This window comes from Ascidiella aspersa, chromosome 8, assembly GCF_963924565.1.
Source record: "Ascidiella aspersa chromosome 8, kaAscAspe10.2, whole genome shotgun sequence".
Classification (NCBI taxonomy): Eukaryota; Metazoa; Chordata; class Ascidiacea; order Phlebobranchia; family Ascidiidae; genus Ascidiella; species Ascidiella aspersa.
The window spans coordinates 8,315,838-8,343,250 of NC_139454.1; the positions used below are offsets into that span (position 1 = coordinate 8,315,838).

Below are 27,413 nucleotides of genomic sequence, written 5' to 3' on the forward strand. Positions count from 1 at the left end.
AACAACATGCTTGGGAAGGAACTTCGTACTTTCAAGCCACAAGGTAAATCAAGCAACTGCCAAGTCAGCTTGCATTGCTGGAGGCGGAGGTGGTAACTTGGCAAGTATTCCTGACGAAGCAACACAAAAGCACCTCAGCACTCTCGCAAGTAGCAAGGTTGGAAACGGGTGGACTGGAGGTAGCCATGTTTGTAAGTAAAATAAGTGAAACTGTGTTTTCAAATGAACAAGGTAATTGTGTATTAGTAGTATATATTAGTAATAAATAAATATTTATCAGATGCTTTCATCGGCGGAGAGCGTACTGGAAACAATTTTAATTGGCCTGACGGAACTATATTCTCAACCTTCTCATCAGGCGCGTTTGTTTTATGGTTTGTATTTAGAAAAGTTTTATGTTCGGTTTACATTTTGAACCTCCCCAACAAATCCTTATACGCTTATGCAACGCGCTTTATTACTATTTAACAATTTTAATTCGACCCATATGAATTGTATTTCGTTAATGGAATATTTAATAAGTATAATTTTGCATTTGAAACTATTCTTGACACAAATAAATTTAGAACGTTTTTAAGCAATTTAAATGTAGAACAATAATAATAACAAATTAGCTACTTATATCAATTATTAGGTTTTTGGTATGTCAACATATAGTTATTTGTTTCCGGTCGCAACCGCTCTACGACTTAATGAGTAAACAGTTGCATTACATACCGTTGTTTGAAAGTAGGAAGCACCTGGTCTACACCCGGATACAACGGATGGTTAATGTCAGGTAATCCTTCAGGCTTTGGCCAATGTATGGTGTTTACTGGAACACGATCCGGCTCAGCAGGCAGCTATACTTACACTTGGAAGTGGGGAGATGCATTTTGTACTGGCACATTCTACTACCTATGTGAACATCAGGGTAAATTTTAATGGTTTGATTTGCAGCTTGAAACCTAAATGAAGTATAATCCTTTGCATTGAAATTTTGAAATTTTATTGACACTCTTAACAAATGGTATACAGCAACTTTTTTTTCAACTGTGCTTCGTCAGGTCAAATTAGGGATGAAAATGACGAGAACAAGCAAATAAGCGCTAGTGCGTGACGCTTATGGAAATAGCAAGTTGTAACAGTTCTATTCGATTGCGTTAACTGATACATACCACTGAAATGTAGTTAGGTCTGTGTGCAACCACAGTTTCTTATACAACTTTTTGTTATACAGTATGATGTGCTATTTAACCCAACTCATGATTTAACTTAGTGTTAATAGAATCACATTTCTTTTATGATGTATTGTTTACTACTTTTTTTTTTCATTGCGCACTTGCGTTTCTAAATCGCTTGGTTAATCGAGTTATTCTCACTTTGACGTGATGGAACTCGGTTGAACAAAAATTTGTCTAAATAAAAATAAACCTTATCTCAAAGGATATCGTATTTTCCCAAAGGATATCAAATTTTTTCTGTCGAACTAAATAACATTTTGAAACGACCTCACTTTCGATTGTTTAAACGCAGTACCCCTCAACTTAAAAGTGATGTCACCAACCAGCACACCTACATTGGGAGGCAGTTTGACATTCACAGGAACTATCTCTGACTTTTACAACGAACCTCTTAATGTGGTTGTTGCTCATGGTGGGACGAGTACCAACGTAACAAGCAATTTACATGGAACGAGCTTTACTTACGTGATCAACTCTGTCGCATTGTCACATAACGGTGATTTCGTTTTTACTGCGAGCAACAGTGCTGGCACTTGCTCCGTTGTGGAGACAGTGAAGCTTTTACCTGGTAGGTGATGTTCTGTATAACTTATTTCTATTGTCTAATTTATTATAGATATTCTACGTGAAATGAGCTATGGCGTCTTTACCTCTTTCTTTTTTCAATAAAAGAAGACGATGATTACTTTAATTAAGAGATGCTCAATTAGAACACAAAACTAGCACTGACAGTAATATGTCCTCCAGGAATTAAATCGAAAACCTTTGTTATGTTTTTAAATGACAAAAATGGCCTAATTTTGCCTTTCGTCCTCTTTAGTAGGGAAGCTTGCCTTTCTTCCTCTGTAGTGGGAAAACTATGGGCCAAACAACCTTTCTGGCATGTATGTTTATTTTGACGTTTTATTTTGATTTTTTGCCCTGTCCAGCTTAATTTTGGTGTGTGACCTCCGCCTAGTTTGACCTTTGAACCTTAGCGTACGCTTTTTGAGTACGCTTTTTAATTTTAAGTACGCTTTTTAATTTCATGACTTATATTTTGTAAGGTTATTACCATTTATAGCATTGATGGCGTCATAGTCAAAACATTAGTTTTTTCGATTAAAGAAATTAAATAAATGTTGTGTGTGAAAGAGTTTTAAATGTTCAATTGTGTTTTTTTGTTTCCCTCATGTGTGTCACTAGTTCAATTTTGCCTAAAGAGCTATGGTTGGGTTTTTGCACTTGCCTTGAAAATGTAAATCCAATTCACTAAGATTTACTAACTGCATATATAGTTATAAGGAACCATAATTTTTGTGTAATATAAACGAAAAGGTTTTTCTGAACAGAAAATTACTACAATGTGGACATTTTGAACACACTATAGGATCGCTAAATAGTTTAAAGTATTAGTACGTTAATCGACATGTTTATTTGTGTGGACTGTGGGTGTACGATTTACCTATAGCTTATTTAGTACCAAACACATAGAACAGTGTTTCTCAATCTCTTTGAGCGGCGACTCAGATAGCGTAAGTATAACAGCCGCGATTTGGCCACCCAATTTTTACTAAGACCTTTGTAAGCGACCTAAACATCATGACAAATAAGTAAATAAGCTAGAAATTAGTTTTACACGAGCCATATTTTCATATTGCTTCCAACACTGTTTGAAATATAGGCGTAATCTTGCTCAGAACCACTCTCAATAAATTTAACAAAGTAAAACCGAATCAGGAATTTTTTGGGTCACAACCCAATGGTTTAAAATCACTGATACAGCAAAAGGTTATCCGTAACTCGATAGTAATTACAAAATGATATAATGCCTACTTGTTTTATTACTTTGCCTCCTGGTTTTTTTAATTTTATCAAAAAATGTTGTTGCTCCAAAAAAAACTCAGTCACCCTAAAATTTAAATTTCCTCATTAGTTAGCCGAGTGGTGGCCCTCTTTAAGAACCACTGCGTTTAAGGGACATCAGTGACCAAGTGTTGGAACCAAAATCGTTTTAAAAACTCCTCCTTTAAAATAAGCAGTTATGTAAAAAAAACTTCTTGCTTAAGAATATATACTTTACGCACATAGGTTGTTTTTTGCATAATGTATAGCTATTTTGTGCAATTTATTGTGTTATTTCGGTTCTCCACCGCAGAATTTAACGTAAATCTAATTGTTATTATTTTACACATACCTTTACTTCAGTAGTTTCCCAGCGTTTTAATTCTATGCAAAGAGATATTTTATACTTTTTTGAGATTTTATGATTTTTGATTCAATAGGCATCAGGAATCAGGAACATACTATAATGGTCAATTCGTACTAATATGCAGCGCAATATATCCGTATATCCGCTATTGTGACGTAACACATATAGTTTCGACGGTACTGCTGACACAAGGAAGCAGCTCCAATGTTTAACGATATACATAAAGTTCAGAAGACATCACATGTCGAGGTATTTCAAACTTGGATGAAATCTATGAGCGTATTATTAAGAAGCAAAACTCGAACGCCAATTATTTGGAAGAAAAGGCTTAAACTGTTAGTATAGTTACGGAGATTTAAGAAATTTTAAACAGATAAAATACTTAGGACAGCTCTTGATTTTAGATTTTCGTCTGTTTTATAAAGTGTTTACTGGATAGGGTGTTATTATGAACAATTATGAAACTATGTGTAATTTGAGAAAATCTGAGATTTTTAACGTTGAATTTCAAGAGTAGCAAATTTCTTAGGTTTATTTGTTTTAAGGCGTCAGTAAAGGTGGCGTAATCGTTGTTTTGTGTTCTGTATCAGGGATGGCGAACCTTTTCATTTCGTAAGTCACAAACAGGACCTTAATCCTTACAAAATGCACAAGTGGGTCATATATTTAATTATAAGCTAATTTTATGCGAAACTTTTCTGCTGCGTTGTTTTAATTGTTATTGTCTGGGTTGGTAATTCAAGGTTTTTAGACGATTTTCAATTCGGATTTCCACAAATATTTAGAACCTAAATAGTAAACAAATGCTACAGCACTTTTTTATGGGATTACAGGAGGTTAGCAAAAATACTTACAGCATGGTTTAACCAGGGTCTTCAGAATTTTTAGTCTGCCTTGCTCTTGATTTCCCTGAAAGGATCGCCACCCTTTACATTCCACAGCTGTTTTTAGTTGTCTGTATTTTTGCACGCATTTGTTATAGTGCAGTTTTGTAGGCCTACTCGTCAACCCTAAAACACTTTTGCAGGACCCACAGATTGGGTAGACCTGATTTACTGTATATAGTGCTTTTTTTACATTTATCTATTGCTGAAAATGATTGATAACATTTCGGTATTTCTAATCTAGAGAGACACACAAATGGGTCATAAAAAATCTGTGGTGGGTCACTTAGTGACCCGCGAGTCAGTGGTTTGACATCCCTGTTCTGTAGGATGCCTAAGTCATAAAATGATAAAAAACTGTTTGAAAAAGTAAAAAAAGAAAAAAAATATATTAGGCATGCAAATGAAAAAATATTTACAAAAGCAAGTTTAAGCATTTCTAAATTTCCGTTTATTGGACCTAGAACCGTATTGTAAGTGGCGGATGAATTGACGTTTTTAAGCGTTGCAAGAAACCCATGAAAAATATTTTAATCCTATTTGATTTGAGAGGACTGGATGTGCAAGCAAAAAATAAAAACATGACAATTTAAAGTTTAAACTATTTAGCTGGAACCTTAACTCGTGCGAGATAAATGGTTAGAAATGTGCGCAATTAAACTTATTTCTAATTTGAAAAAGTGATTGTTAACACCTGTTTGAAGTGATATTGTAAATATATAAATTCATTTTTTAAGCAAAAAAATCGTCATTTTCCAGATAGTGTAACATAAAAAAGTATTTTTTTTATACATGTAGCAGGGACTTTCATAACAGATATTATGCGTTAGTGTTCCTGATCGTTTAAAAGTGCTATTTATTTACTATTTAATTAATTACTCCCTTCTCCGTAATTAATTACTCCCTTCTCCGTAAATATATTAAATCTATAGAAAATATAAGTATCTTATAAAATTATGTTTAGATAACAAGCAGTCAGTCCAGACTTGAATTAAATTAATATGGGCTTTCACAACGAATATTATGTGCTGCTTTTAATGTTGGTTTACGTTTTTTCTGATTTAATTGCCAGGCTCTTCCGCATTACATCTCACATCGACTATACTGACGTTAAGCATTAACGCAGTGACATCGGTGACATGTACGTGTTCTGGTTATCACCAACCTCAATGTAGATGGTTCAGGTGAGGTGGTTTATTGCCCATAAATTAACCTTTGCCGACATATTTAACTTACGGAAAGGTTTTGCAACATGTTTACAAGTCGCTGGAAAAAAACAACTCAGAAAGGTATCAGCGTGGCGTCATTAATGTTAACTGACAATTATAATCTCAAAATTTGAAACGTGTTGTTTTTCAGCATTTTATTTTAACAACTGTTTGCGCCAAATTTTTATGTAATTGAAAATAGGTCTATTTTAGAAAAAAGTTTGCGCGAATCAAGAAAAATGGCCTTTATTTGATTTAAAATTTGAGTGAACAGAACGTCATACATAATTACTCTAACGGTGCATTAAAATCGCAAGAAAACGCGATAAATAGAATGGTTAAACTAGTTTATGGTATATTTGAATAAGGCTGTTGAATTTTCGTTTGATGTTTGAAAAGACACAATAAATTCTTGCGAAACTTAATAAAAAGCATTTATATATACTACAAGTGGGCAAAACTTTCTTTTTGATAATTCCAGGGTATGCATGGCACATTTAGGACTAAAAGATTTTTTAAAAACACAACAAACATTTGATGTAAAAAATATTCGTGTTAAGTGCGAAATGTTTGGCGTTTAAGTTGTTAAAATAATAAAAAGGAGAAATTGCCTCGTGTCTAGTTGTAAAAGAAGTGGCTGGGTAAAAGATGTACTTTGGCAGGTCATTTAGCCTACATTGGCGGATTTATTTACATTGTTGGATTCGGCCTTTCAATATTTAATTGTTTCATTTGCGACCTAAAAGAGGACTGTTATCTCTGTAACAAAAAATGAGTGAAATAATAAATTTTGTAAACAATAAACTTATTATTAGGTTTGTAATAGATATGTTTGAAATGTGATAAACCAGTTTAGCGTTTTTAATACTTTTATACATTAAAATAAAGACAAAAGTAAACTATTTTATTTCCATATGCTGTTGATTACTTGTTCAAAATCAAAGCGGTGAAAATTATATTCCTAACAAAATGACACCCAAAATCGATTGATGAAAAACCTAACTGAAGCGAACATTTCTTTAAATAAAAAAATATCTTTGTTAAGGAACAACGCTGAGGTATCTTCAAATTCTTCAACTGCAGTTTACCAAGTAGCAACTACAACAAGCGGAGGATCAACTGGCAATTCTGTTCTTCACATCAGAATCAACCACGACGCTGGAAACGGGGGATTGTACGAATGTAGGACGACCAACTGGGCGGGAAGTGGCGTGAAAATCAAGACTTTAACAATCCGTGGTAGGTATAGTTACTTCAAAGAACATAGCAATTTTTTATATTATTAAACGACATTCTACTTTTTATTCGGACAAATGAATGGCCAATCTAACGTGTAACTAAAAGATTCGCCTTAAACCGTTATAAACACGAAAAAATATTCAATCCATTTTTAAAATCACTATAGGTGACACATATTGCAGCGGGGTACATTTTACGTAACCTATATATAAATATTTATACAGTGGAGTAAATATAAGTTACAAAAAGTTTCGGTTAAATTTTTGGAAAGAATATTGCATAATTTTAACACTGTACTAAAAACAGTTAAAGAGGCGTTAACCAATTTACCATGACAAGAGTTTTGTAACTAAAAATGACCGAACTTTTGAAATTGGTAATATGCTGCCAGGAAACAATGAAATTCAAGTCTTGGCAACAGACAGTAGAAACTAAGCAAATTGTAGAGAATTAAAAATATAAATTCATTGTCGAATTCAGTAACAGCGACCATAGCAATTTCGCCCACCGCAATAGACCTTGCACATGGAACAACGCAACAAGTCATTTGCGAATCGAGAAGAAATCCGAAACCACAAGTGGATTGGTTGAGGTTGGTTGTTTATATTACTTGTGGTAACTTTATAGAACAATTGTGTTAATTTAACTCGGATCGATGTTACTAATCCTTGCTACCCTCCTGACTTTCTTGCAGTCGCTTTTTTGCTTATTTACATCTTATTATGTGATTCAAATCTTCACTTTACTAAAATGCTAGCCCTGTATATTCCAAGCGAAATGTATAACAAATTAAAGTGCTGTATACTTTACTGCTTATCTCTGCTTTAGAGGTGGTTTATCGGTTTCTACCGTTGCAACTCGTCACGTTTACCAATCCACATATTCAAGTGGATATTTCGTGAGGCGAACGCTGCACGTCAGAATTATGAATGTTCATGACGGTGGAAGCTACGTTTGTAAAGTTGCGGCAAACTCGGCTGGAGAACAACTAACAAAAACTTTAAGTATTACAGGTAAAGTGTGACAAAACTGGTATTGTATAACATTTCAAGAGATAGAAAACCGAAACGATAGTAATAAGCATATGGACTTTAAATACACCCACTATAATCGTAAATTTCAAACACCGTCAAACACTAATCACCAATAAATACATTTTCAGTGCAACCAAACGTAACATTATCAACACCGAACGAAATTTTCGCAAGTTACGGCGATAAATCGATCACATCCACCTGCACGAGTTATGGTTATCCCACACCCAATGTATATTGGAAGAGGTTTGTTCGTGATTTTTTACGACTTGGTTATCTTAAAATTCAGAAAGTTTTATAAAAGGGCTGTGGCCCCAGAGACACATTTACGTAATGTAGTATTTACTGGCAGGGTACGTGACGCACAGCGACGTATTAGAACACAAGTAATGAATAACGAAGTACTGCAAGAGTGGCCGTTATATACAGGCACAGCAATACGTCATAAAGGTCGCACACAACAATCCTAAACAACACAGTATTATACAACAACTCTACATCTCCCTTTCTAGAATATTGAACGTTAAACTTATATAAGTTAAGCCGCTCGGGAGGCTTTACCAAACGACCAGAACGAGTATATACAGGTTCACCAGGGATACATTATCACATTGTGAGGCAACAGTACACTCTTTACATGCGTTATCGTGATTTATCCAAGCATAAGTGCCTGGAGATAGAGACGGCAAATCTCGACTGCGATGACGTTTATCGAAGTCTCGCTTTTGACGACGTTTTACTTGCTCGTCCGCGCTGCGAAACGAGTCTAGATAAGGCCATTGTGGCACCAGATGTTGTGGGAGTCCTGGCACCGTTGATCTCACTCTTCTCCCCATCGACAGCTCCGCTGGTGACCAACCACATTGCAACGGTGTTGCCCGGTATGCCAGCAACGCTATAGAAGGGTCGCCCGATTTATGTAACAAGTTTTTCACCGTTTGAACCGCTCTCTCCCGCCTCTCCGTTGCTCTGCGGAAAATGTGGACTGCTCGTCACATGGCGAAATCCAAAACTGTCCGCAAACTTTGCGAATGTCATCGATGAGAACTGAGGGCCGTTGTCGGACATAACCTCTTCTGGAATCCCATGTCTTGCGAAAATGGACTTTAAATGAATAATAAGGTTGTCCGACCCGATGTCTTTGTTTAGTAAACCCATTTCAATAAAACGGGAAAAGTAATCTACGACAACCAAGTAATGTTTATTGTTAAAGTAAAATAAGTCACAGCCCACTTTCTGCCATGGATAATCGGGGAGTTTCGTTGGTATCATCATTTCCGGACTGCGGCTGCGTAACTGAGTACATATATGACACCTACTCACGAAAGATTCCACATCGGAGTTTAACCCCGGCCACCAAACGGCTGATTTGGCACGATTGCGACATCATTTTGTAATCCCCTGGTGACCCACGTGAATGCTGGAAAGTACACTACCTCGTAGATCCTCCGGTACCACCAACCGATCTCCCTTCATCTAGAGTCATCTGTGATAGGCAAGGAACAAGGTCATTAATAACTATATCTGGCCACTTACTTTGACAGTACTCGATAATTTTCAGGCATGTTGAATCGGTTTGAATGGCTCTACGAATTTCCTCGAGTATCTTGTCAGTGGCTGGCAAAAACTTTATAACAGCATCGACTTGAGCTTCCACCCAATTCATAAACTGCAACTCGTCTTCATTCTGGCAAGAAACAGGTGATCGGGACAACGTATCCGGAGTTAATAGATTTTTACCTGCGACAAAAGTAATGGTAAAATCATACCACGCCAAATCTCATTCGAAAACGCTGAATTCTCGGAGACAATTCGTCAAGATTTTTCTTCATAAATAAACTGATTAGAGGTTTATGGTCGGTTTCAATGCAGAATCTTAAGCCTATTAGAAAATCTCTAAACTTTTCACATGCCCACGTTACCGCCAAAGCTTCTTTTTCTATCTGAGCATACCGTTGTTCAGTTGCATTTAGTGATCGCGAGGCATATGCTACAGGCTTCAAGTCGCCATCAACTTCTTGTCGAAGTACCGCACCCAGGCCGTAAGATGAAGCATCTGCAGATACAACAACTTTTAGACTTGGATTATAATGCACTAATGTCGGTGTGGTAGTAAGCATATTCTTGATCTCGATGAAGGCATCTTCATGTATTTTCCCCATCTCCACTTCTGATCCTTTGTTAACAGGTCTCTAAGTGGTTTCGTTACCTGCGACAATCGCGGAATAAACTTTGAGAGTTGAGTGGCCATACCAATAAATTATCTGACATTGGCTGTATTAGCCGGACGTGACATTTCTGTTATTGCTTTCACTTTATCGGGGTCACTTCGAATCCCTATTTTGTCAATTATGTAACCTAAAAACTTAATTTCGTTTTTTGAAAATTCACATTTATCGTTAAGTGTTACCCCACAATTACTTAACCTTTGTAAAACTTCGCGAAGACGTTTATCGTGTTCTTCTTGCCAACTTACCGAATACCAACACATCATCCATTTTGCACAGCACCCCATCCAAACCCTCAAGAATGGAAGTCATTTGTCGTTGAAGATGTTCTGGGCAGAACAAATCCCAAATGGAAGTCTGTTGAAGCAATAACGGCCACTATTGGCTATAAAAGTAGTTAATAATCTTGACTCTTTAAAAAGAGGAATTTGCCAAAACCCCGAATTTGCATCCAGTTTGCTAAATACCGCTGCGTTAGCCAGTCTTGCTAATGTTGCATCCACAGTTGGCAACCTATAATTTTCTCGACATACGCTTTGATTAAACTTTGTGTAATACGCACCTTTCCGTTATTTTTCCTCACAACAACCATTCCCGAACACCAGTCCGTTGGTTCCGTTACTTTAGAAATTACTCCCGTCTTGAGCATTTCAATCAATTCAGCTTCGACCGCATCTTTCAGCGGAATAGGAACCCTGCGGGGACTGGACAAACAAAATGGTTTCGCATCCGGTTTAAGTTTCACCCGATATTGCTCACCTAGTTGACCCAGCCCCGTAAATAACGATGGGAATAAATTGCGATACCTCTGCGTTGCATCAATCGCGTTTAAACATGACGTTAATCCCATTCTTTTAATAGCCGGCCAATCGTAATAAAGGCTGGTTGAAATTACGAAAAACATAGATTTTCTTCCGTAACAGAAACATCACTATGACATAAGGTGGCAATGAATCTACCTTCACTCGGTAAATCTTTTTTTGAGGACCACGCAGCGTCTAGTTCGGCGGAAGAAGTTTTACCTGTGGAATTCTCCTAAAATCTGCGTAGGAAATTACTGACTCATCTGCGCCAGAGTCCAATCTACAATGTAATCGTAACCCATTACATGAAATCCAAGCCATTGGACTGGCGCAGTTTTCCCCGGATAAATGGCCAATGAAGGAATCTTTAGGTTTCATACAACTTAAAAGAGTGTTTACCTGCGAACCATTACATGCCCGCTTGTAGTGGCCGCGCCTTCCGCATTGAAAACAAAATGCATTTCTAGCGGGACACACGTGGTGAGCGCTTCTGTAATAATTAGCGCACGACGCACACTTTCTGCCTTTGGGGTCCCCGCTGGCGCGAGGCGTATACTTTTGCATCGTGTCGATCTCCACCTGCTTTACCTGATGATCGTTGGACTGCAAGATTTTTTGTGGTTTCTTAACAAAATTTACGTTTCGAACCAGATTTACTGCCTTAGTTAACGTTAGTTCTGCGTCAAGTTGTAGTCTTTCGGAAAGAGTTTTATCGCAAATACCCACTACTACTATGCGATCACGAATCATTTCATCTTTGAGAACCCCGTAGTTGCATTTATCGACTTGTGAATACAATGAAGTTATAAAATCATCAACAGTCTGTCCGGTTTCTTGGCAAATGCGATTGAAAGTGACCCGTTCATAAATAACGTTAACTCGAACATTAAAGTACTCTTTAAACATATTAATAATCACATCTTAAGTCGAAGATTCATCTTCAGACAACGAAAACGAGGACAATACGTCATCTCCCGTGTTTCCCAGTAAATAAAGAAACAAGTTCACCTGCTTTTTCTCCGATTTACTGCATAGATCCGACGCTTGTCGATACCTTTCGAAGCGTCGCAGCCAATTGTCCCATCCTTCCGGTTGGTTAAAATTAAAAGCTTCCGGTGGTGCAATCTGGCTGTTGAAAGACATGTTATGCAGCTGAATCCACTTCTGACACCATGTAGTGTTTACTGGCAGGGTACGTCACACACAGCGACGTATTAGAACACAAGTAATGAATAACGAAGTACTGCAAGAGTGGCGGTTATATACAGGCACAGCAATACGTCATAAAGGTCGCACTCAACAATCCTATACAACACAGTATTATACAACAACTCTACACGTAATATTCTAAGCATGTTCTGTTTGTTAATACAGCCCACGATTGTTAAGGTGATAGTTTGTCCGCCTTAATTGAAAAGCGGCGAGATGCGCCAAGACAGAAAAACGTGATATGCTCCCAGCGTTTATAGCGGCGGTTTCCCATTAAGTTTGTACGCCATTTTATTACGTGCTTGCTGGAATGCCAAGTTGAACAAATACTGCTAACATACGAGTCGTATATTTAACATACCTAATTTCAACAGGAAACCTACATCGATATCGTACAACAAGCCTTCCGGAAAATAATTTAATGGGGATTTAGGCCAAAGCGTATTGACTTCTTACAGTATGTTTAGCCACACAAAATTTGGTCAGATTTTGTAAAATATGGCTAAAGAAGTTTCGCAAAATATTGCAGTAGTTTGAACAGTACAAGCAGTTTTTATTTTCAAAGGAGATTTCGCTTACGTTTGGCGCAGTTTTGTAACGGGATTATGTATTGGCTGGTATATCACGCAAGTCTTGTAGGGGTATGGGTCGGATTAATGAGTCTTCATTTATATAATTGCCAAGATGAATCGACCACACTCCTTCAAGATTTGAGATGGCCTGTCTTCGTGAGGCCAGATAGGTCCAATTCTTTCCTTTAGTTCAGATACATGAACAGTCAATTTTGCTGTCTTAGTAAAAGCTGTAATAGCCATTTTATATTGATTGAACACGCTATTTATAGACGAGAATCAGTTAAGAAAATTTCTGCGAATAAAGAAAGATTTACGTCATTAATTCTTATAATACTTAACAAAATCTCAAGCCTTTTTCACACTTATTTCTGACGCGAAACATACAAATTTTAGTCAAAATGCGATTGCGAAACAGCTTCTGACTTCAGTTAAATGTCAACAGTTTGAAAATCACACGACCGGGGAAACCGATTAATGTTCAGACCGCGGTGTTTTGAAAACATATACAAAAACGGATGCAAATGCCTTGACGCATAAAAATTGGTGTCAGCAATTTGAATTTTTGCAAATTCGCTGCGAGGACATCGCAAACATTAGAATGTGGTTGCAAGAAATCTATGTAACGGAATTTTACCGAAAACTTTCCGTTTATCGTTTGCACATTGGCTGCAAGAAGTAACGCAAACATTAAAAGGATTGCAAAGAATTTAGGCCATAGATTTTTACTGAAAATTTTCCGTTACGACACATCGATTAAAAACAAAAATTCTCTGTGTAAACACAATATGACGAAGTGGCTGCTATAGTCTAAACAATTGCTGCTACAACTTAATGTTTTACTTTTGTTTGTGATTTCAGATCGATAAATGCCGCTGGTTATCGTTACTGCAGAGATGTGTGACACCAACTGTTGTGTACTTTACTCGAGTATTTAGTTGTGGCATTCCAGAAAGAACACGTAATATTGCAAATTAGTTGGATGCAAATTGTCACCATCCTTTTAAATCATAGACTGTGACATGCGGCCAACTTTTATACCACGCCAGTCGATTTGATAGTCGTATTCTTATAAATTCTATTCTTTTTGTGGTGGGGAACATTCAGTAAAACTATTAAAACATAATCAGCGGCAATCAGTTAAAAGGCGTATATTTGTCATTTCTGTTTTCCGATGTAGACTACATGTTCTCCGATCACCGCGAAATGCAAAAATAACATCTCATGTTTTAAAAATTCTATTTTACAAAACGTGTAACGCCACGTAGTGCAACGTTTTAGCTTAATATTTAATAGAGATAAAGAGCCATCAGCGAGACAACCAGATGTAGAGCCTACATAGTTCCTTGAAAAATCGATTTATTTCAAACAAATTATTGATTCTAGCTGTTAACGATAGGCCCACCACCTGCACCTAATAACTATACAGAGTTAAAAGGAACAAACCTAGCTAGCCTCGAAAAGAAACGAACCTATAGCTCGAACTAAAACGGATGAACACTTCAAGTTGCGAATAAATATTACAAAATATTCTCAATTCCAAACCCAAGTTTATCAGTCACTAAAACAGCACTATAAAAACGCTAGCCTAACAGAATTTGGAGGTATATGTGGGGGGTACGAGCTAGCAGAATAACTATACGAGCTAGCAGAATAACTGTGTGGCTACGGCTTACACCAGTCTTAGCAGCTACTTTAGTTGGCTATGCAATACCATTGTAACTGGCTGCCATCAAAACATTTATAAAACCACTTGTGTGCAATAATCCAGGTTGCCACATAAAATGCTTATGATGCAATATTTCAGTCGTATTACTTAATTGAAAATACTTGTAAAATGAAACAAAAAAAGTTAGTTTGTGCAGGATTGAATCACCATAGAGCGACCCATTTTTCGATCCTGCGCGACCCATGGGTCGTGACCCGTACTTTGATAACCACTGATTTACGAGGTCAGTTCCAACTGTCACGCCCTGTGATTTGTATTACTTTAGAAGGAATAATGTGGTAGTTCCTTTCAACGAGAACCGTCACTTTTATCAAACGAATTCGACAGAAGTGACAAACTATAAATCAACAGCAACTCTTCATATTCCAAAAGCAATGGTTGAAGTAGCAGGAAGGTACAATTGCACCGCTCATAATGGAGGAAAAGTGAAGTTTACAACTCTCAAACTGTTAAGTAAGAGACGCGTTGTTTATAACGTTCATGCACAATAATTTAGATAATACGACTTAAACCTATCAATACGCAACCTTGTGTATAAAACTATCCCTTTTTACCTTTATTAGTTCGTGCCAACGTTTCTCTTTTCCAATCATCGCCATGGAAAGCTCCAGAATTCCCAGTTAATTTTTTTGTGGATTGCGTGTCTTATGGATGGAGCGCACCTACAGTTACCTGGAGCATGTAACTAAGATCAAGTAAAAAAAAAAACGTTTTAGCGAAAAATGTCAATTAATTTAATTCATAGAAACGATCAAACCATCGGCTCTAATACGGCAGCCCAAGTATACCAAAGTACAACCATCATTACGCATAACAAACAGATCGGTCGTCTACAGTTTACTGCAGCAAGCATCGAACAAGTTGGAGTTTACAAATGCACAGCCAGCAACAACAATAACAAAGCTAATGCTGTTCAAACCACATTTCAACTTCAAGGTACATAACATCTAACATTCTCCTTAAAACGTGTAAATGAGGAATGCCCACAATTTTCTTTACATATATTGTCAATTCGGCATAACATGAGTATGCTGATGAACATTCAATTTTTTTTTGTATTGCTACAAATTTTTCACAGTGGTTTAATATTTTAACTATACATATACGTAAAATTTAGTTTTTTTCTTGTGGCGTTAATGGAGGACTGGAGCCGTTCAGTGTTGTTTTCTTTGGGCACAAAGAGAGAATTTTTTCTTGCGAAAGAGTTATGCCCTATTATGGAAAGTTTCAAATAATAATCATTTATTTGTGTCTAATACTTACGCAGGGGTGCGACCATTCAACACACACCAGGCATGTGTGGGTCGACTTAGTCTTGAAAACTTAAACGAAGTGAATATTTTCGTATTGGTAATATTAATATATTACATGAAAATATGCAAAGCCAAATACAGTACCAACAAATATAACAAATTTGTTATTTTTCTATGTTTAATTTTAAATAAAATAAATTATGCAATACTAGTTAACTGGATATTCGAAGAAAAATCGCCTAATAGTCAGGCTTCGAAAAAGTACCCCAGCCCTAAATAGCTACACCATCATATTTTTGCAGCCAAGGCCAACATATCACTTTCCGTCACAACTTCGTCCCTTATAGACGCACAACAAAAACAAATCAATTGCACATCGTATGGCTTCCCAATGCCAGATGTTTACTGGACAAAGTGAGTAATTTTTGTTATAATTTCGATGACGGCATTTATAATTTTACCACTAGGCCCCTTCTAAATAAAAACCTCTATTAACAGTTAAATTTTTGACTTGTTTCCCAAGCCATTGTTTTGAAATACATTTTCAGTTTTTTAGTTTTACTGTTTATTTATCAGAATATCTTATATTAAATGAAACAAAAAAACGTTCTATTATTTCTTATTTATTTTACAGAGATTCAAAAAACGTGTCAAATCTCGGAGAAAAGATTGCACAGCAGAAAACAAAAAATCAGGTGATCTACAAGACAGTGGCGATTCTAACATTTAAGGGACCCCATTCGCCTGCGGACGGTGGAAATTACGTTTGCCATGCAAGCAACAGAGTGGAAGACGGAGTATTAACCGCGGTTGATAAAACACTGACCGTTCAAGGTAAAATATCACAATTTTTTTTACAAACACGTCATGTAAAATTTCATCATTTCATGCTAGCCAAAGGAAATTAAAGGTAGCCACGAGTTAAATCAATTTTAGAAAACATTTAAGCTTCAACACTAAGCTTACACAAAATAGTAGTTTTATAGTTTATCCAAAATTCATTGTGTACATTTTCTGTCCAGTTGGCCCAATATTCCTGAACGCGTCATTACCAGCTATAGAATTCAGCCAATCACAGTCGTTAAATTGCACGTTTGCCGCCGACAATTCGACCACCTTTCACTGGAGCATCAACAACCAAAACGTCACAAGCGACAACTCGCCAACCTACGTCACCAACCACCGTCGAAATCACATAGTGACGTCACAAATCAATATAAAGGCAGCCGCTATATTTGGTCCCAACGCAACTTGCAAGTGTTGGGCCGAAAATGTAGCAGGCGTTTCAAAGAATCGCACTATTATCATTAACAAAGGTAAGTGAATATCATAATTAAACATGTACGTAACAATATTAAAAATTATATATATTGACAGATATTACTTTCCATGGTGTCCAATACTACAATTACAACAATGGACTACTTAACTACAATTCAGCCAGCAAGTACTGTTCAGATCACGGCGGGGAATTACCTAAGGCAGACTATATTAAAACCTTAAGTTTACCCGCCTCTTTTGAAAATGAAACGTGGGTGCAAGGCAAGTTACTCATAAAACAAAGTAGGCGATATTATCTACCTGGCATATAACATATATTTTGTTGATTTACAAGCCAAAAGTTGAGTACCGTTAAATAAATTGTTGTGTTTTAATGTTTAAGGTGGAACGAATTCATGTTTAAAAGCTTCTGCAAGCAACTCCTACACAGCAAGTTGTTCCGAATCACACGCATTTATTTGCGTATTTCCAGGTAATTTTCTGTGTTTGTTTTTATTTAAAAAGAAAAATCTTGTTTGAAACTTTCTTGTGACCTAGATCTGCAATTACTCGTTAATGTTAGTATTATTTTTATTGGAAAATGGACTGAGCCTTTCTGACAGTTCAGTATATTCCAACAATAATTGTTAACTCTAGTGATTGAGATTTTGGAAGTAAGCAACTGCCACCCAGAAAGCATTGATGTGAAGTGGAAAGATCAAGCTAAGATCCAAGGCAGTATTCCATACGTCATTGCTGCTCAGATGATCAGCTCCAATACTTTCCACAACAACACGAATGTCACTCAACATTCCTCCACTAATATGTACACAGCTACTATAAGAAATTTGGCCTCTGAACAAAACTACACAGTTGCGGTAAGTCAACTCTTTACGAATGGTAGTTATACGTTCAAATAGATATCGAAATGTATTGAATATATTCCGCGCAGCTTTTTCTCCGGACTTTTGAAATACACAGTTTAATATTAAACAATATTTCCGCTTTGTTAAGTGAATGGAGTTTCCGATTCTATTTTCAGCTGAATTTGTTTCCCGGCATTTCGCAACTTCCAGAACCTTCTACGGCGAACGGATCAACGTCCAATATTTTCCAGAGCGTCAGTGGAAGCATTTCTCTTGAAAGAGACCAATGTGTTGTTAAAATAAAACTTCCGGAAAGTGTATTGCTAAGTGTTGCGTCAGTCAAGGTTTGCCTATGTTTTGTATAAACATTCTATCATAATTTAACAGGCCTAAATACTACTATATTTTGTTAATAAAGTCTCACGTTATTTTTAATTTGTTTTATCAAAATGGTATGATATAAATAAAAAAATTGTATAGTAAAATGGAGTGTTAATAAGCTAATTAACAATAACATATTTTATATTTAATATGCCTAGGTTTAATTCATACAAATATATACTATGTGGATTTACAAAATGCTAGTTTCTATAAACTCTTTCGTAATGTTTTGAACAGTTGTTTATCGAAAGATCTAGCGGTGAAACAACCGAAAATGCTTCAGAAATATCCAAGTCTGCAGCGACCTTGGTAGAGCACAAGGTCAAGCTAAGCGACGGAGAGTCTCTCAAGGTCAAATATCAGCCGGTCACCGCTAAATGCAAAGCAACCAACTTGCCAGCAACTGGAACTTGTTCAAGAGGTATGTTTTTATTTTGAAATCAGTCTTTGTTGTATAGAAACAAATTTACATTAGTGATTGTTATAACGTGTTTAATACTATATTCAATTTTTTTATTAAATAAATACATTAGATCGCTTTATTTAAATGTCACCATTGCGTTTAATACTAGCTTAAAGGCCGAACACGTTTATTATACAAATTTAAAACTACGGAGGAGTAGAACTCTGCCGACTAATTTCACCTGGTTTTTCACATTTAAATCATCGGTATAAGTTCCAATGATTCACTTCTAGTAGTTTCAAGCAACTCACAAGTTAACCATTTAAAAGATAATTTCAGTTACCCTAGCGCATCTTTCATTGCAGCACCTGCTACTGTAACGACAGCACCTCACTCCACGCCAAGCAACCCTGCACCAATTGTAGGAGGGACAGTCGGCTCGATTTTGATCGTCATTATTTTGCTGGGACTGGCCTTCTATAACAGGTGAATATTATTGAAGTGACGCGAGCCTGTAAGTGGTCTGCTAGTAGGTCCACGTACAATTTCTTATTGTCTGATGAAAAATTATCAAATAAAACTAACATGAGTTACTATTGGCAGGCCATTTTGAATAATAAAACATAACCTAGAACTGCAATTTGTTGTTACCAACTTAAATCCAACGTAAATAAATCAATGAAAAGAAATATTGAAAATACCTGAATACTTAAGTTTCTGTAATTGTAAGCCAGTATATTAACTGTATTTTAATCAAGCAATGGAATGTTTTGTCAGAAGTGCATGTTATCTACCTATATCCTGAACACTGACGGCCTATAAATTAAATAAGGGGGAGGGGGACAAAACCTGGACCGTTTCACTAATTTTTGTGGCCGTTCACATGTTTAGGAAAAAACAAGTGTTGGCGGCCGTGCGTTGATGAAAACTCGTGTTTACCTAATATAGTTGCATGATTTCGCACGAGTTCGTTAGAGAACACATGTCTTTTTAAGGTTTAATTGTTTAATGACGTTACGGTGTGACTTAAGTTTCTAAAGCCATCTCTGATAAAAGTGCTACTGGCGGCCGTAAGATAAATAAAGACTGTCGTCACCAGCTAAAAGGTTGTGCACACCTGAATACAGAATAAAACTTTGTTCGTTACAGAACCGCTCTTCATGGGTTTATTGCGAGAAGAAAGAAGCGATCCAGTCTTCTACCGCCCATCAGAGGTAACATAAAATGCACTTTTAATGACAATGACAACTCATATCTATATCAGTGTTAACGTTAACGGTATAGAATCAGATTTATGCTTTAAAATCTAGGCTGATAATTTAGACTAAAGAAGTGCTGAAGGCATTTTACTTTTTCATGAGTTCTGGTCCAACCACATTTCATTGGCTCTCATCAATTTGTAGTCTAACTGCTTACGTTTTACAATAAAAACTAAAGAGTTTTTCGATAAAGATTTTATTTGGCATCGTTCAGCGAGAGATGTCGGCCTCAACGCCGAAGAAAGTGAGGATGAGGAGAATCCTTACGGGAATGTCGATTTGAATCACGCACCGCAAAATGACGTCACTAGCATACCCATTGTCAGCCTCGAGGGGAATTACCTTGCCAGTGTGCAAGCAAACCACGCTGAGTGGAATCGGCAATTCGCTGTAAGTTTCGCTATCATACTACGCCCATGAAAGTAAAACATTTACAAGTTTTGCTGTATTATTATAAGGTATTTAAAAAAATTCAATTATTTTGCGAATGGCCTTTAATGGAAGTTTTAGACAACCTTGAAATACTGGAATGATTTTCTACAGGACTGTGTTTATCATGAAATATTATTCTAACAGCTGATCAAAACGTCTACTGTCTCTCTTTTCACCACCGAAGTTGCAAAAAGAGAAGAAAATGCGAGCCGAAATCGATACAAGAACATCATTCCATGTATGCGTGTTGCTTTTGTTTAAAAAAACGGTATTAAATAACAACGTTTAAATGATATTTTCAGACGACAACAACTATGTGCCTCTCCAGGGAACAACATACAATTATATAAATGCTTCGATTATTGAGGTGAGAAATGCGATACAAGAACTTGTTCAAGTCAAAGTGAATATGTTTGAACATTGAAATTTATTTTATTTAGTTTTAAAACCACCCTGTTAATTATCACGGACAATTTTTTACCAAACAAACACCCCGAAAAAAGTCGGATACATGGAAGTAATTAGATAATGTCTTGTAAATAAAAATCGATTTAAGACGGGGCTACGTGGCTATCAACGTACATTACAAATAGGAAATTTTACATAAACTGTTGTATCTTAATTTCTGCTTATTTAGGGCTTTGATAAAACTCCAAAGTGGATTGCCACCCAGGGTCCGAATCATAACACAATTGGTGATTTCTGGATGATGATATGGCAACAAAACTCCAGGGTTGTCGTTATGCTCGCTAATCTATTCGAAAAAGGAAAGGTAACTATGAATTACCATAATTCCATTTGATTAGAAAAAAAGACTCGAAAAAAAATCAATTAGGGTTTACCACTGTTTAACTAAATGTGAATTCAATTATAAATTGTTACAGTGCAAGTGCAACCAGTACTGGCCAGAAAAGGGCAAAACTTTGACTCGTGGAAAGATCAACGTAAAAACCGAAGACGTCATCAACAAGGGCTGTTACGTCATCAGAAAAATGTCGGTCGAACAAGCGAATAACGAATATTCAACAGTAAGTCATTAACTTGTACTATGTAACTATTTCATGAGATATTTATGCTAACAACTCATTATATAAGCATTTTTAATTTTCGTAACTTAACTTCCGTTATTCTTCTTCACAGGAGCTTCGAACGATCACCCAGTTCCACTTCACAGCTTGGCCTGACCATGGCGTCCCAGCCACAACCAGCGGATTGCTGCGACTTTACAATGACGTCAGCAAAATGATGCAAAACCTCGGAGAAAACCAACCAACAGTTGTACATTGCAGGTTAGACTGATGTTGTTTTTGGCATACACAATTAGTTGCCAAAGTTCTGCTTTACCCTCTTTACAGATATTACCCTCTTTACAGATATTAAATATACTACACCATTGTTTGCTAGGTTGAAATACTTCAGCTTATTAATAATTTACGTTTAAGCTAGGCAAAGCAAGAAAAAAAATTGCCCGTGGTGAGATTCGAACTTACGATGCCAGGAACGTTGCTCTAACTACTGAGCTATGGTTGTTAGTAAAATAAGTCGTCAGTCAATTGTCTATCTATATTGGCTAACGTAACACGCAAGCACCCATAACCTTCTAAGGCGATACAAAATCCTAACTGCCTTTAATTGTGAAGTTAGCCAATTAGTTTTTGTTGCTCTTCCAGTGCCGGAGCGGGAAGAACAGGGACCTTCATCGGACTCGATTACTTGCTGGAGGAGATGAAGACGAGATCAAGCATCGACGTCTACCAAGCTGTCATGCATATGAGGGAACAGAGGATGGAGATGGTTCAGACTGTGGTAAGGTGGAATAAAATTGTTTGCAAATTGTCTGGAGAGTGTGCACTATATTGAAAAGAAAAATAGAAATGTTACACACTTTTTAAAGGGATTTAATTAAACACATTCTTTAATCCGACTATTACTAAGAATGCCTCTTTTACGATACTCGGGGACACCAATTTTACGACCTTATATATCGTAAATAACAATTTAGCGTGAGTTCTAGTTGTTTTTATCTTAGCGCTAATGTTCTGCCTCAGTAAAAATATCTGCCTGGTTCTCAAAAATACCAAGAAACGTAATTGCCATTATTAATTATTTACAACAAAAACGAGCTTGCGCATTTCAATAAATTACATATATTTTCGGCTAAACAATGAACAACTAATTAAAGACTTTTACATAACAATTTCCCTTATCATAGAATATATCTTCAAAACTGCAGCAATACATAGCGACAAATACCCTAATATTAACTATAACCACAATAAGAAATCCCTAACAGTAACTTTGCCATTTCATTAACATAACGAATTCATAATCAAACAATTTTTCCTCATATACACGATAATGGCGTGATCTCACATGCTAGTCATACCATAGCGAGGTAAATACCGTGGTAACCGGCGCCTATGAAATGCACAAATGTTTATAACCCATTGGGGTACTGAGTGTGTTAATTTAGTATTCCTTAAGTATAATTACTAACGGCTAAAGATGTTGCAAGACCGCAACAGCCTCAAAACAAATACATTGCCAAATTCATAAAAGTATTTATAACTGTCATATTTGTAAATAGCTTCAATACGTCTTTCTGCACAAGCTACTTTACGAAATTCACGTGCTGGGAAATTCCGACAGCGAAGCTGAAGGTATAATAAGCAAACACATGGAAATGCAAGGGTAAGATGCGGAAGTATCACAAACTGGTACCTTACAGTATAATACATATTAGGGTTGTTAAAAAAAAAACTCTTTTTTTCCGAATTTCAGTGGGACCCCTGGAATTGTTAAGTTGCTTCTAAAAAACCCACAAACCAATTCTGACCATGTTTGGTTCAGTATTGGCTGTGCTACGTCAATTTAAAAATTCAGATTTCCGTTACAATTAAAAAAAAATTATCCTACTCCTATTTTTTTTTACTTTTTTTGCATTGCTTAAAATAGAATAGCAATAAATAAACCTGTTTTACAGTTTAGAAGTGAGTAGTCTGGTATAAATGTCACATTTCAACAACATGTCTTAGGCAGTTTTATATGAAAAATGTCCTTTTTAGCATGTTTTCATGAACTTGAGAAAAGTAATTGATATAATTGTGAATACTAAATGCACTTTGATTTGATGCCATGTCTGCTGCATCTTCAATATTTTTGAACTAAAAATATATTTTCATTAGTTGGTAGAATTTGTTGCCAATGTCATTCTTCGCTATAATCTATAAACCACTGTTGGTTGATCATCAGGCTTAATTAGGCAGCAGAAGGGCAATCTTGGTATAAAGCCTAAACACCGCGTTAAGGTATATGACATATCATTGTCTTGTCCTTCTGAAGTCGTACGTGTTAACAAATGGCTTGTAATACCGGAAATGCATACAAGCTTCGAAGGCTATGAAAAAATATGTTTTTTAATCAAGTTCACTGTATTTATTGCGAAACAATTACTAACGGAAGCTGACACTTGTTGGGAATTCTTTTAAAACCCACCATACTTGTACTAGGAATCCTCTCAACAACGCAATATCCGTGGAATTCAACAAGCTGAAGTTTATCAAAGACGACCGACCGAAATCTCCAATTAGAATCAATGATGTGCCACTTATTCACTGTAAGTATGTGCTTGACTTAATTTAAAATTATGTTCATATTTTCAATCTGCTTCCTATTATTTTAAATGTCAACGCCTATACAGTATTATATATAGGTATGTGAACTGCGATGTGACGTTACGCATTTAAACAAGGCTTTTAACCTTAACATTGCCCAGGTTCTTAAGAAATTACAAGTTTAAGCAGATATTGTTTGTTACAGACAAGCCAAAATCGGACAATTACTCCGCCTACACGGTCGAGGTAAGACATTTCAACCTTGAGATATAAAGCATAGACTAAAAAACGACCAGAAATTTTTGGATTTATTATTTCAGACTTATGCGAGGGTTGAAGGTGTTATCGTGTCGACCCAACCCAACAAAGACAAGGCTGAAGACTTTTGGTCAATCACTTTTGAGAGGGAAGTTGGACTCATCGTTGCGCTGGGAAAGGTCTGTATTGTAGCTTGAGAAAAAAAATAAAATTATTCAACAAATGTAACGCCCAACTAATCCAGAACTCTACTTAACGTCCTGCCAAGTGCCAAGCGCTACAACGCGTGTATTTTACTTGTATTAAAATAAGCGACAGTAAAATACTAAAACACTGAAACAACGAAAAGCGGCCAACGCCTAAAACGGTGACCTAAACGTTAATTCCCAAGGTTTTCTACAATGAAATGCACTCAAGCTAGACCCCAAACGCGACTGCCCACATTAGATTTCGCGTACCCATTCACTATAACGAGCGAAAAAAAGGTGTGCGTTTCAAAACATAACTAATTATTGGGTGCCAACAGAAAACGTGATAAGATAAGAAATAAAGCGTGAAAGGTGAGGTGTAAAAGTGGAAAAGCGATATAATTTATGTGAGTGAGAAAGAAAGAGGAAAACGAAAACACGCGTACAAACGATAAAACAGAGAAACAATAACACACATAGAAACTATAAATAATCGGTTTACCACACATACATATTATTTGTGAAGCCACAAATACATATTACAAGGGTAAGTCAAGATTTTTGCCATTTATATGATAGTATTGGTGACACTTAAAAGTTTATGCCCTTTTACAGCTTAAAATGTCATACTCTTTTAAGTTTTAAGGGCGAGAAAAAAACTTATATTTTTAAACATGGAAAGCTATATATATAGTTTGTGTGACTCTTATTAACAGAATATAACACTAAACCCTTCTGAATGAAGAAATTGGTCACGTTCGCAATATTTTGTCATATTTATACTCTTAGCTTGATTCTCATCATTGGCCTCAACCGCCCAACACCAACCAGGAATTCGGAGACATCGTTGTGAGCAAGATATCTGAATGTGTTGAAAAATCAGTGATCCAAACACGTTTCACCGTGGAGAGCAAGCAACGTGGAATCAAGGCAAGTATCGCACTGTTAATGTTTCAAGATTCAAACTCTATTTAAAGTTAAAGTTCTTTTTATTCCTTTATTCAAAATAAAAAAACATTTAGCTCACAAAATCAATTGTTAATTAGTGCCCTTTTAATCAATATTTAATTAATATCTTTTAGTACATTTTAATATTGTGTCTATATTTTAACATTAATTCAATGATATACATATTCCGCAAGACTTTAGTAATTTTTTTGTTAATGTGATTCTTTCTTGTTTATCGGTATGGAAAAGGAAATGTGTATTAAATACGTTATACAACACCTACCACATCTCCAAATGAACTAAGATTAGTTGAAATAAAATAACAATATTTGACACTTAGGTCCCTATAACTCAACTTGAGTTCGACAGTTGGTCGAGCCAGGGTTTACCAAACGAGGATTTGTTCAATATATTTTCTGTCATCGACTCGCATCTGAAAGGCAACTCAAACAAGAACATGATCTTGCTTGCCAAGTAAGTTGTTGCTGTATGTCAGTCAAAATTTATTCGTACCAATGCTCGTAAACTATGCACTTGTTGGGTAGTTTGTCCCCTTGGGCTGCAAGCAAATTTCAACGTAATCAGTTTGTTTACGGCAAATTGCTTGGTGTGCTTCAAAATATGTCAGCAAATCTGAAAGTTTTAGAAACGCCACCACTTTAGTCGTTTTTTAAACTAATTCGCAACAAACCCGATGTAGTGCATAAGGGCAATACAACAAATTTTAGTTTAGAATTTCAAACAGCATTATGAAAGTGTGCCTTTTTGTACACTCCGTTATTTTATTTGCTGCATTTTTGTGAAACAACGCGATTTAAACTATTGCCATTTTTCGTTTAGACACGATTTCACTCGTCCTGCGATGTTTTGTATTTGCTGGAACTTGGTGGCACGTTACAAAGCTGAGATGATGGTGGACGTTTATCGGGCGTTCAAAGACACACAGGACTGTTTGCCGGGAGTTACCTTAGATAAGGTAAAGCATTGTTTTCTCTATTTGTAATACTGTACAATACATGTGGTTGTAATACATATATTTACCATACAGGCCCACTACGAATGCTGCTATTCACTGATGAAATCCTACATCGATTCATTTTCAAGCTACGCTAATTTCACTAATTGACTTTTGGCCTACCAAAGTATATATTTTATGGCAAATCTGAATTGTATTGTTGTTTAGCATGTATTGTTGTCTTTTCATTTAATATTGTATTACTTATTTGAGTATTCTATCGGGCTGTTCATTTGAGAATTGAGGCCGATTGGCAGTCGTATAACAAGTTAAATTTGCAATGTCTATGTGTGGGCTCTAAACACGAACGCAGTTTGTTTGAACCAATTTTAAGGCGTAAATCTACCAAATGATTTATGGGGAAATCTGAAAATCTTGTTTAGTAGAAATGGTATATTATGTCATTTAATTGAAACCTACTTTTATGTTTATATCAGTGTCTCTTTATCGCGTTATTTTAATTATGCACTTATATTGCATCTTATAACTTTTAGGGGCTGAAACATTATATGCACTTGATGTTTTGAGAAGAACATATATATATATAAAATGCTGTGATTTGCCTGGAGTATCAAACTTTCATTTTGTCAGATATTATCATTCTGTGCAATAAATTAAATTAAAATGTACTATCATAACTTTGTACTGGTGTGTGTGGACTTTTGTTGTATTGACTCTTAATATTAGCAGTAACAAAACTAGGGAAGTCATGAAAAGTTCTAATTCTGTTCTCACAGAGAATTGCATATCTAGAAACTTAAAACAGGTGAGTGTTGATTATATTTAACACCGCTACGTTAAACTTCTATTCTGACGTTTTTAAGTGGACTTTTTACTCATGAGGGCTTTTTCATTTCAGAACCAACATTGACAGACATGAAAGCATGCGGTGAGTCTCATTTAAACATACAGTAAAAAATTACAGATGGATAATGTTGCTTCTTTTTGGTTTTGCATGCCTTCTTTCTACAAGCTTTTCAGTATGCCTTCTTCTAGAAGCTTTTCTGTATGCCTTCTTCTAATAGATTTTCTGTATGCCTTTTTCTAGTAGCTTTTCTGTATGCCTTCTTCTAGTAGCTTTTCAGTATGCCTTCTTCTAGTAGCTTTTCTGCATGCCTTCTTCTAGTAGCTTTATTTCCTTCTTAGGTATTAGCATAATATAAATAACACGGGGGCGCAATTCAGAATTAGATCTGGCGGATCTTGCCAACGCTGT

At 36.1% G+C, this 27,413-nt stretch overlaps 1 protein-coding gene across 1 annotated transcript; it reads left to right on the plus strand.

Annotated features, from left to right (window-relative positions):
• The first annotated feature begins 756 nt into the window (after positions 1-756).
• On the plus strand, positions 757-26,757 carry LOC146135641 (uncharacterized). The gene is made up of 35 exons (XM_083395499.1): positions 757-913; positions 1,516-1,791; positions 5,371-5,482; positions 6,552-6,745; positions 7,226-7,337; positions 7,574-7,758; positions 7,908-8,025; positions 14,586-14,773; positions 14,884-15,001; positions 15,066-15,256; positions 15,876-15,987; positions 16,208-16,407; positions 16,596-16,889; positions 16,951-17,115; positions 17,237-17,326; positions 17,491-17,711; positions 17,876-18,043; positions 18,318-18,501; positions 18,849-18,969; positions 19,633-19,697; positions 19,957-20,132; positions 20,319-20,412; positions 20,477-20,541; positions 20,812-20,946; positions 21,059-21,202; positions 21,315-21,463; positions 21,845-21,980; positions 22,762-22,865; positions 23,684-23,790; positions 23,994-24,034; positions 24,109-24,225; positions 25,024-25,164; positions 25,523-25,656; positions 26,023-26,158; positions 26,231-26,757. Exons 1-35 carry the CDS (start codon positions 772-774, stop codon positions 26,306-26,308), a joined length of 5,013 nt encoding a protein of 1,670 aa, XP_083251625.1. The 5' UTR covers positions 757-771; the 3' UTR covers positions 26,309-26,757.
• The last annotated feature ends 656 nt before the right edge of the window (positions 26,758-27,413 follow it).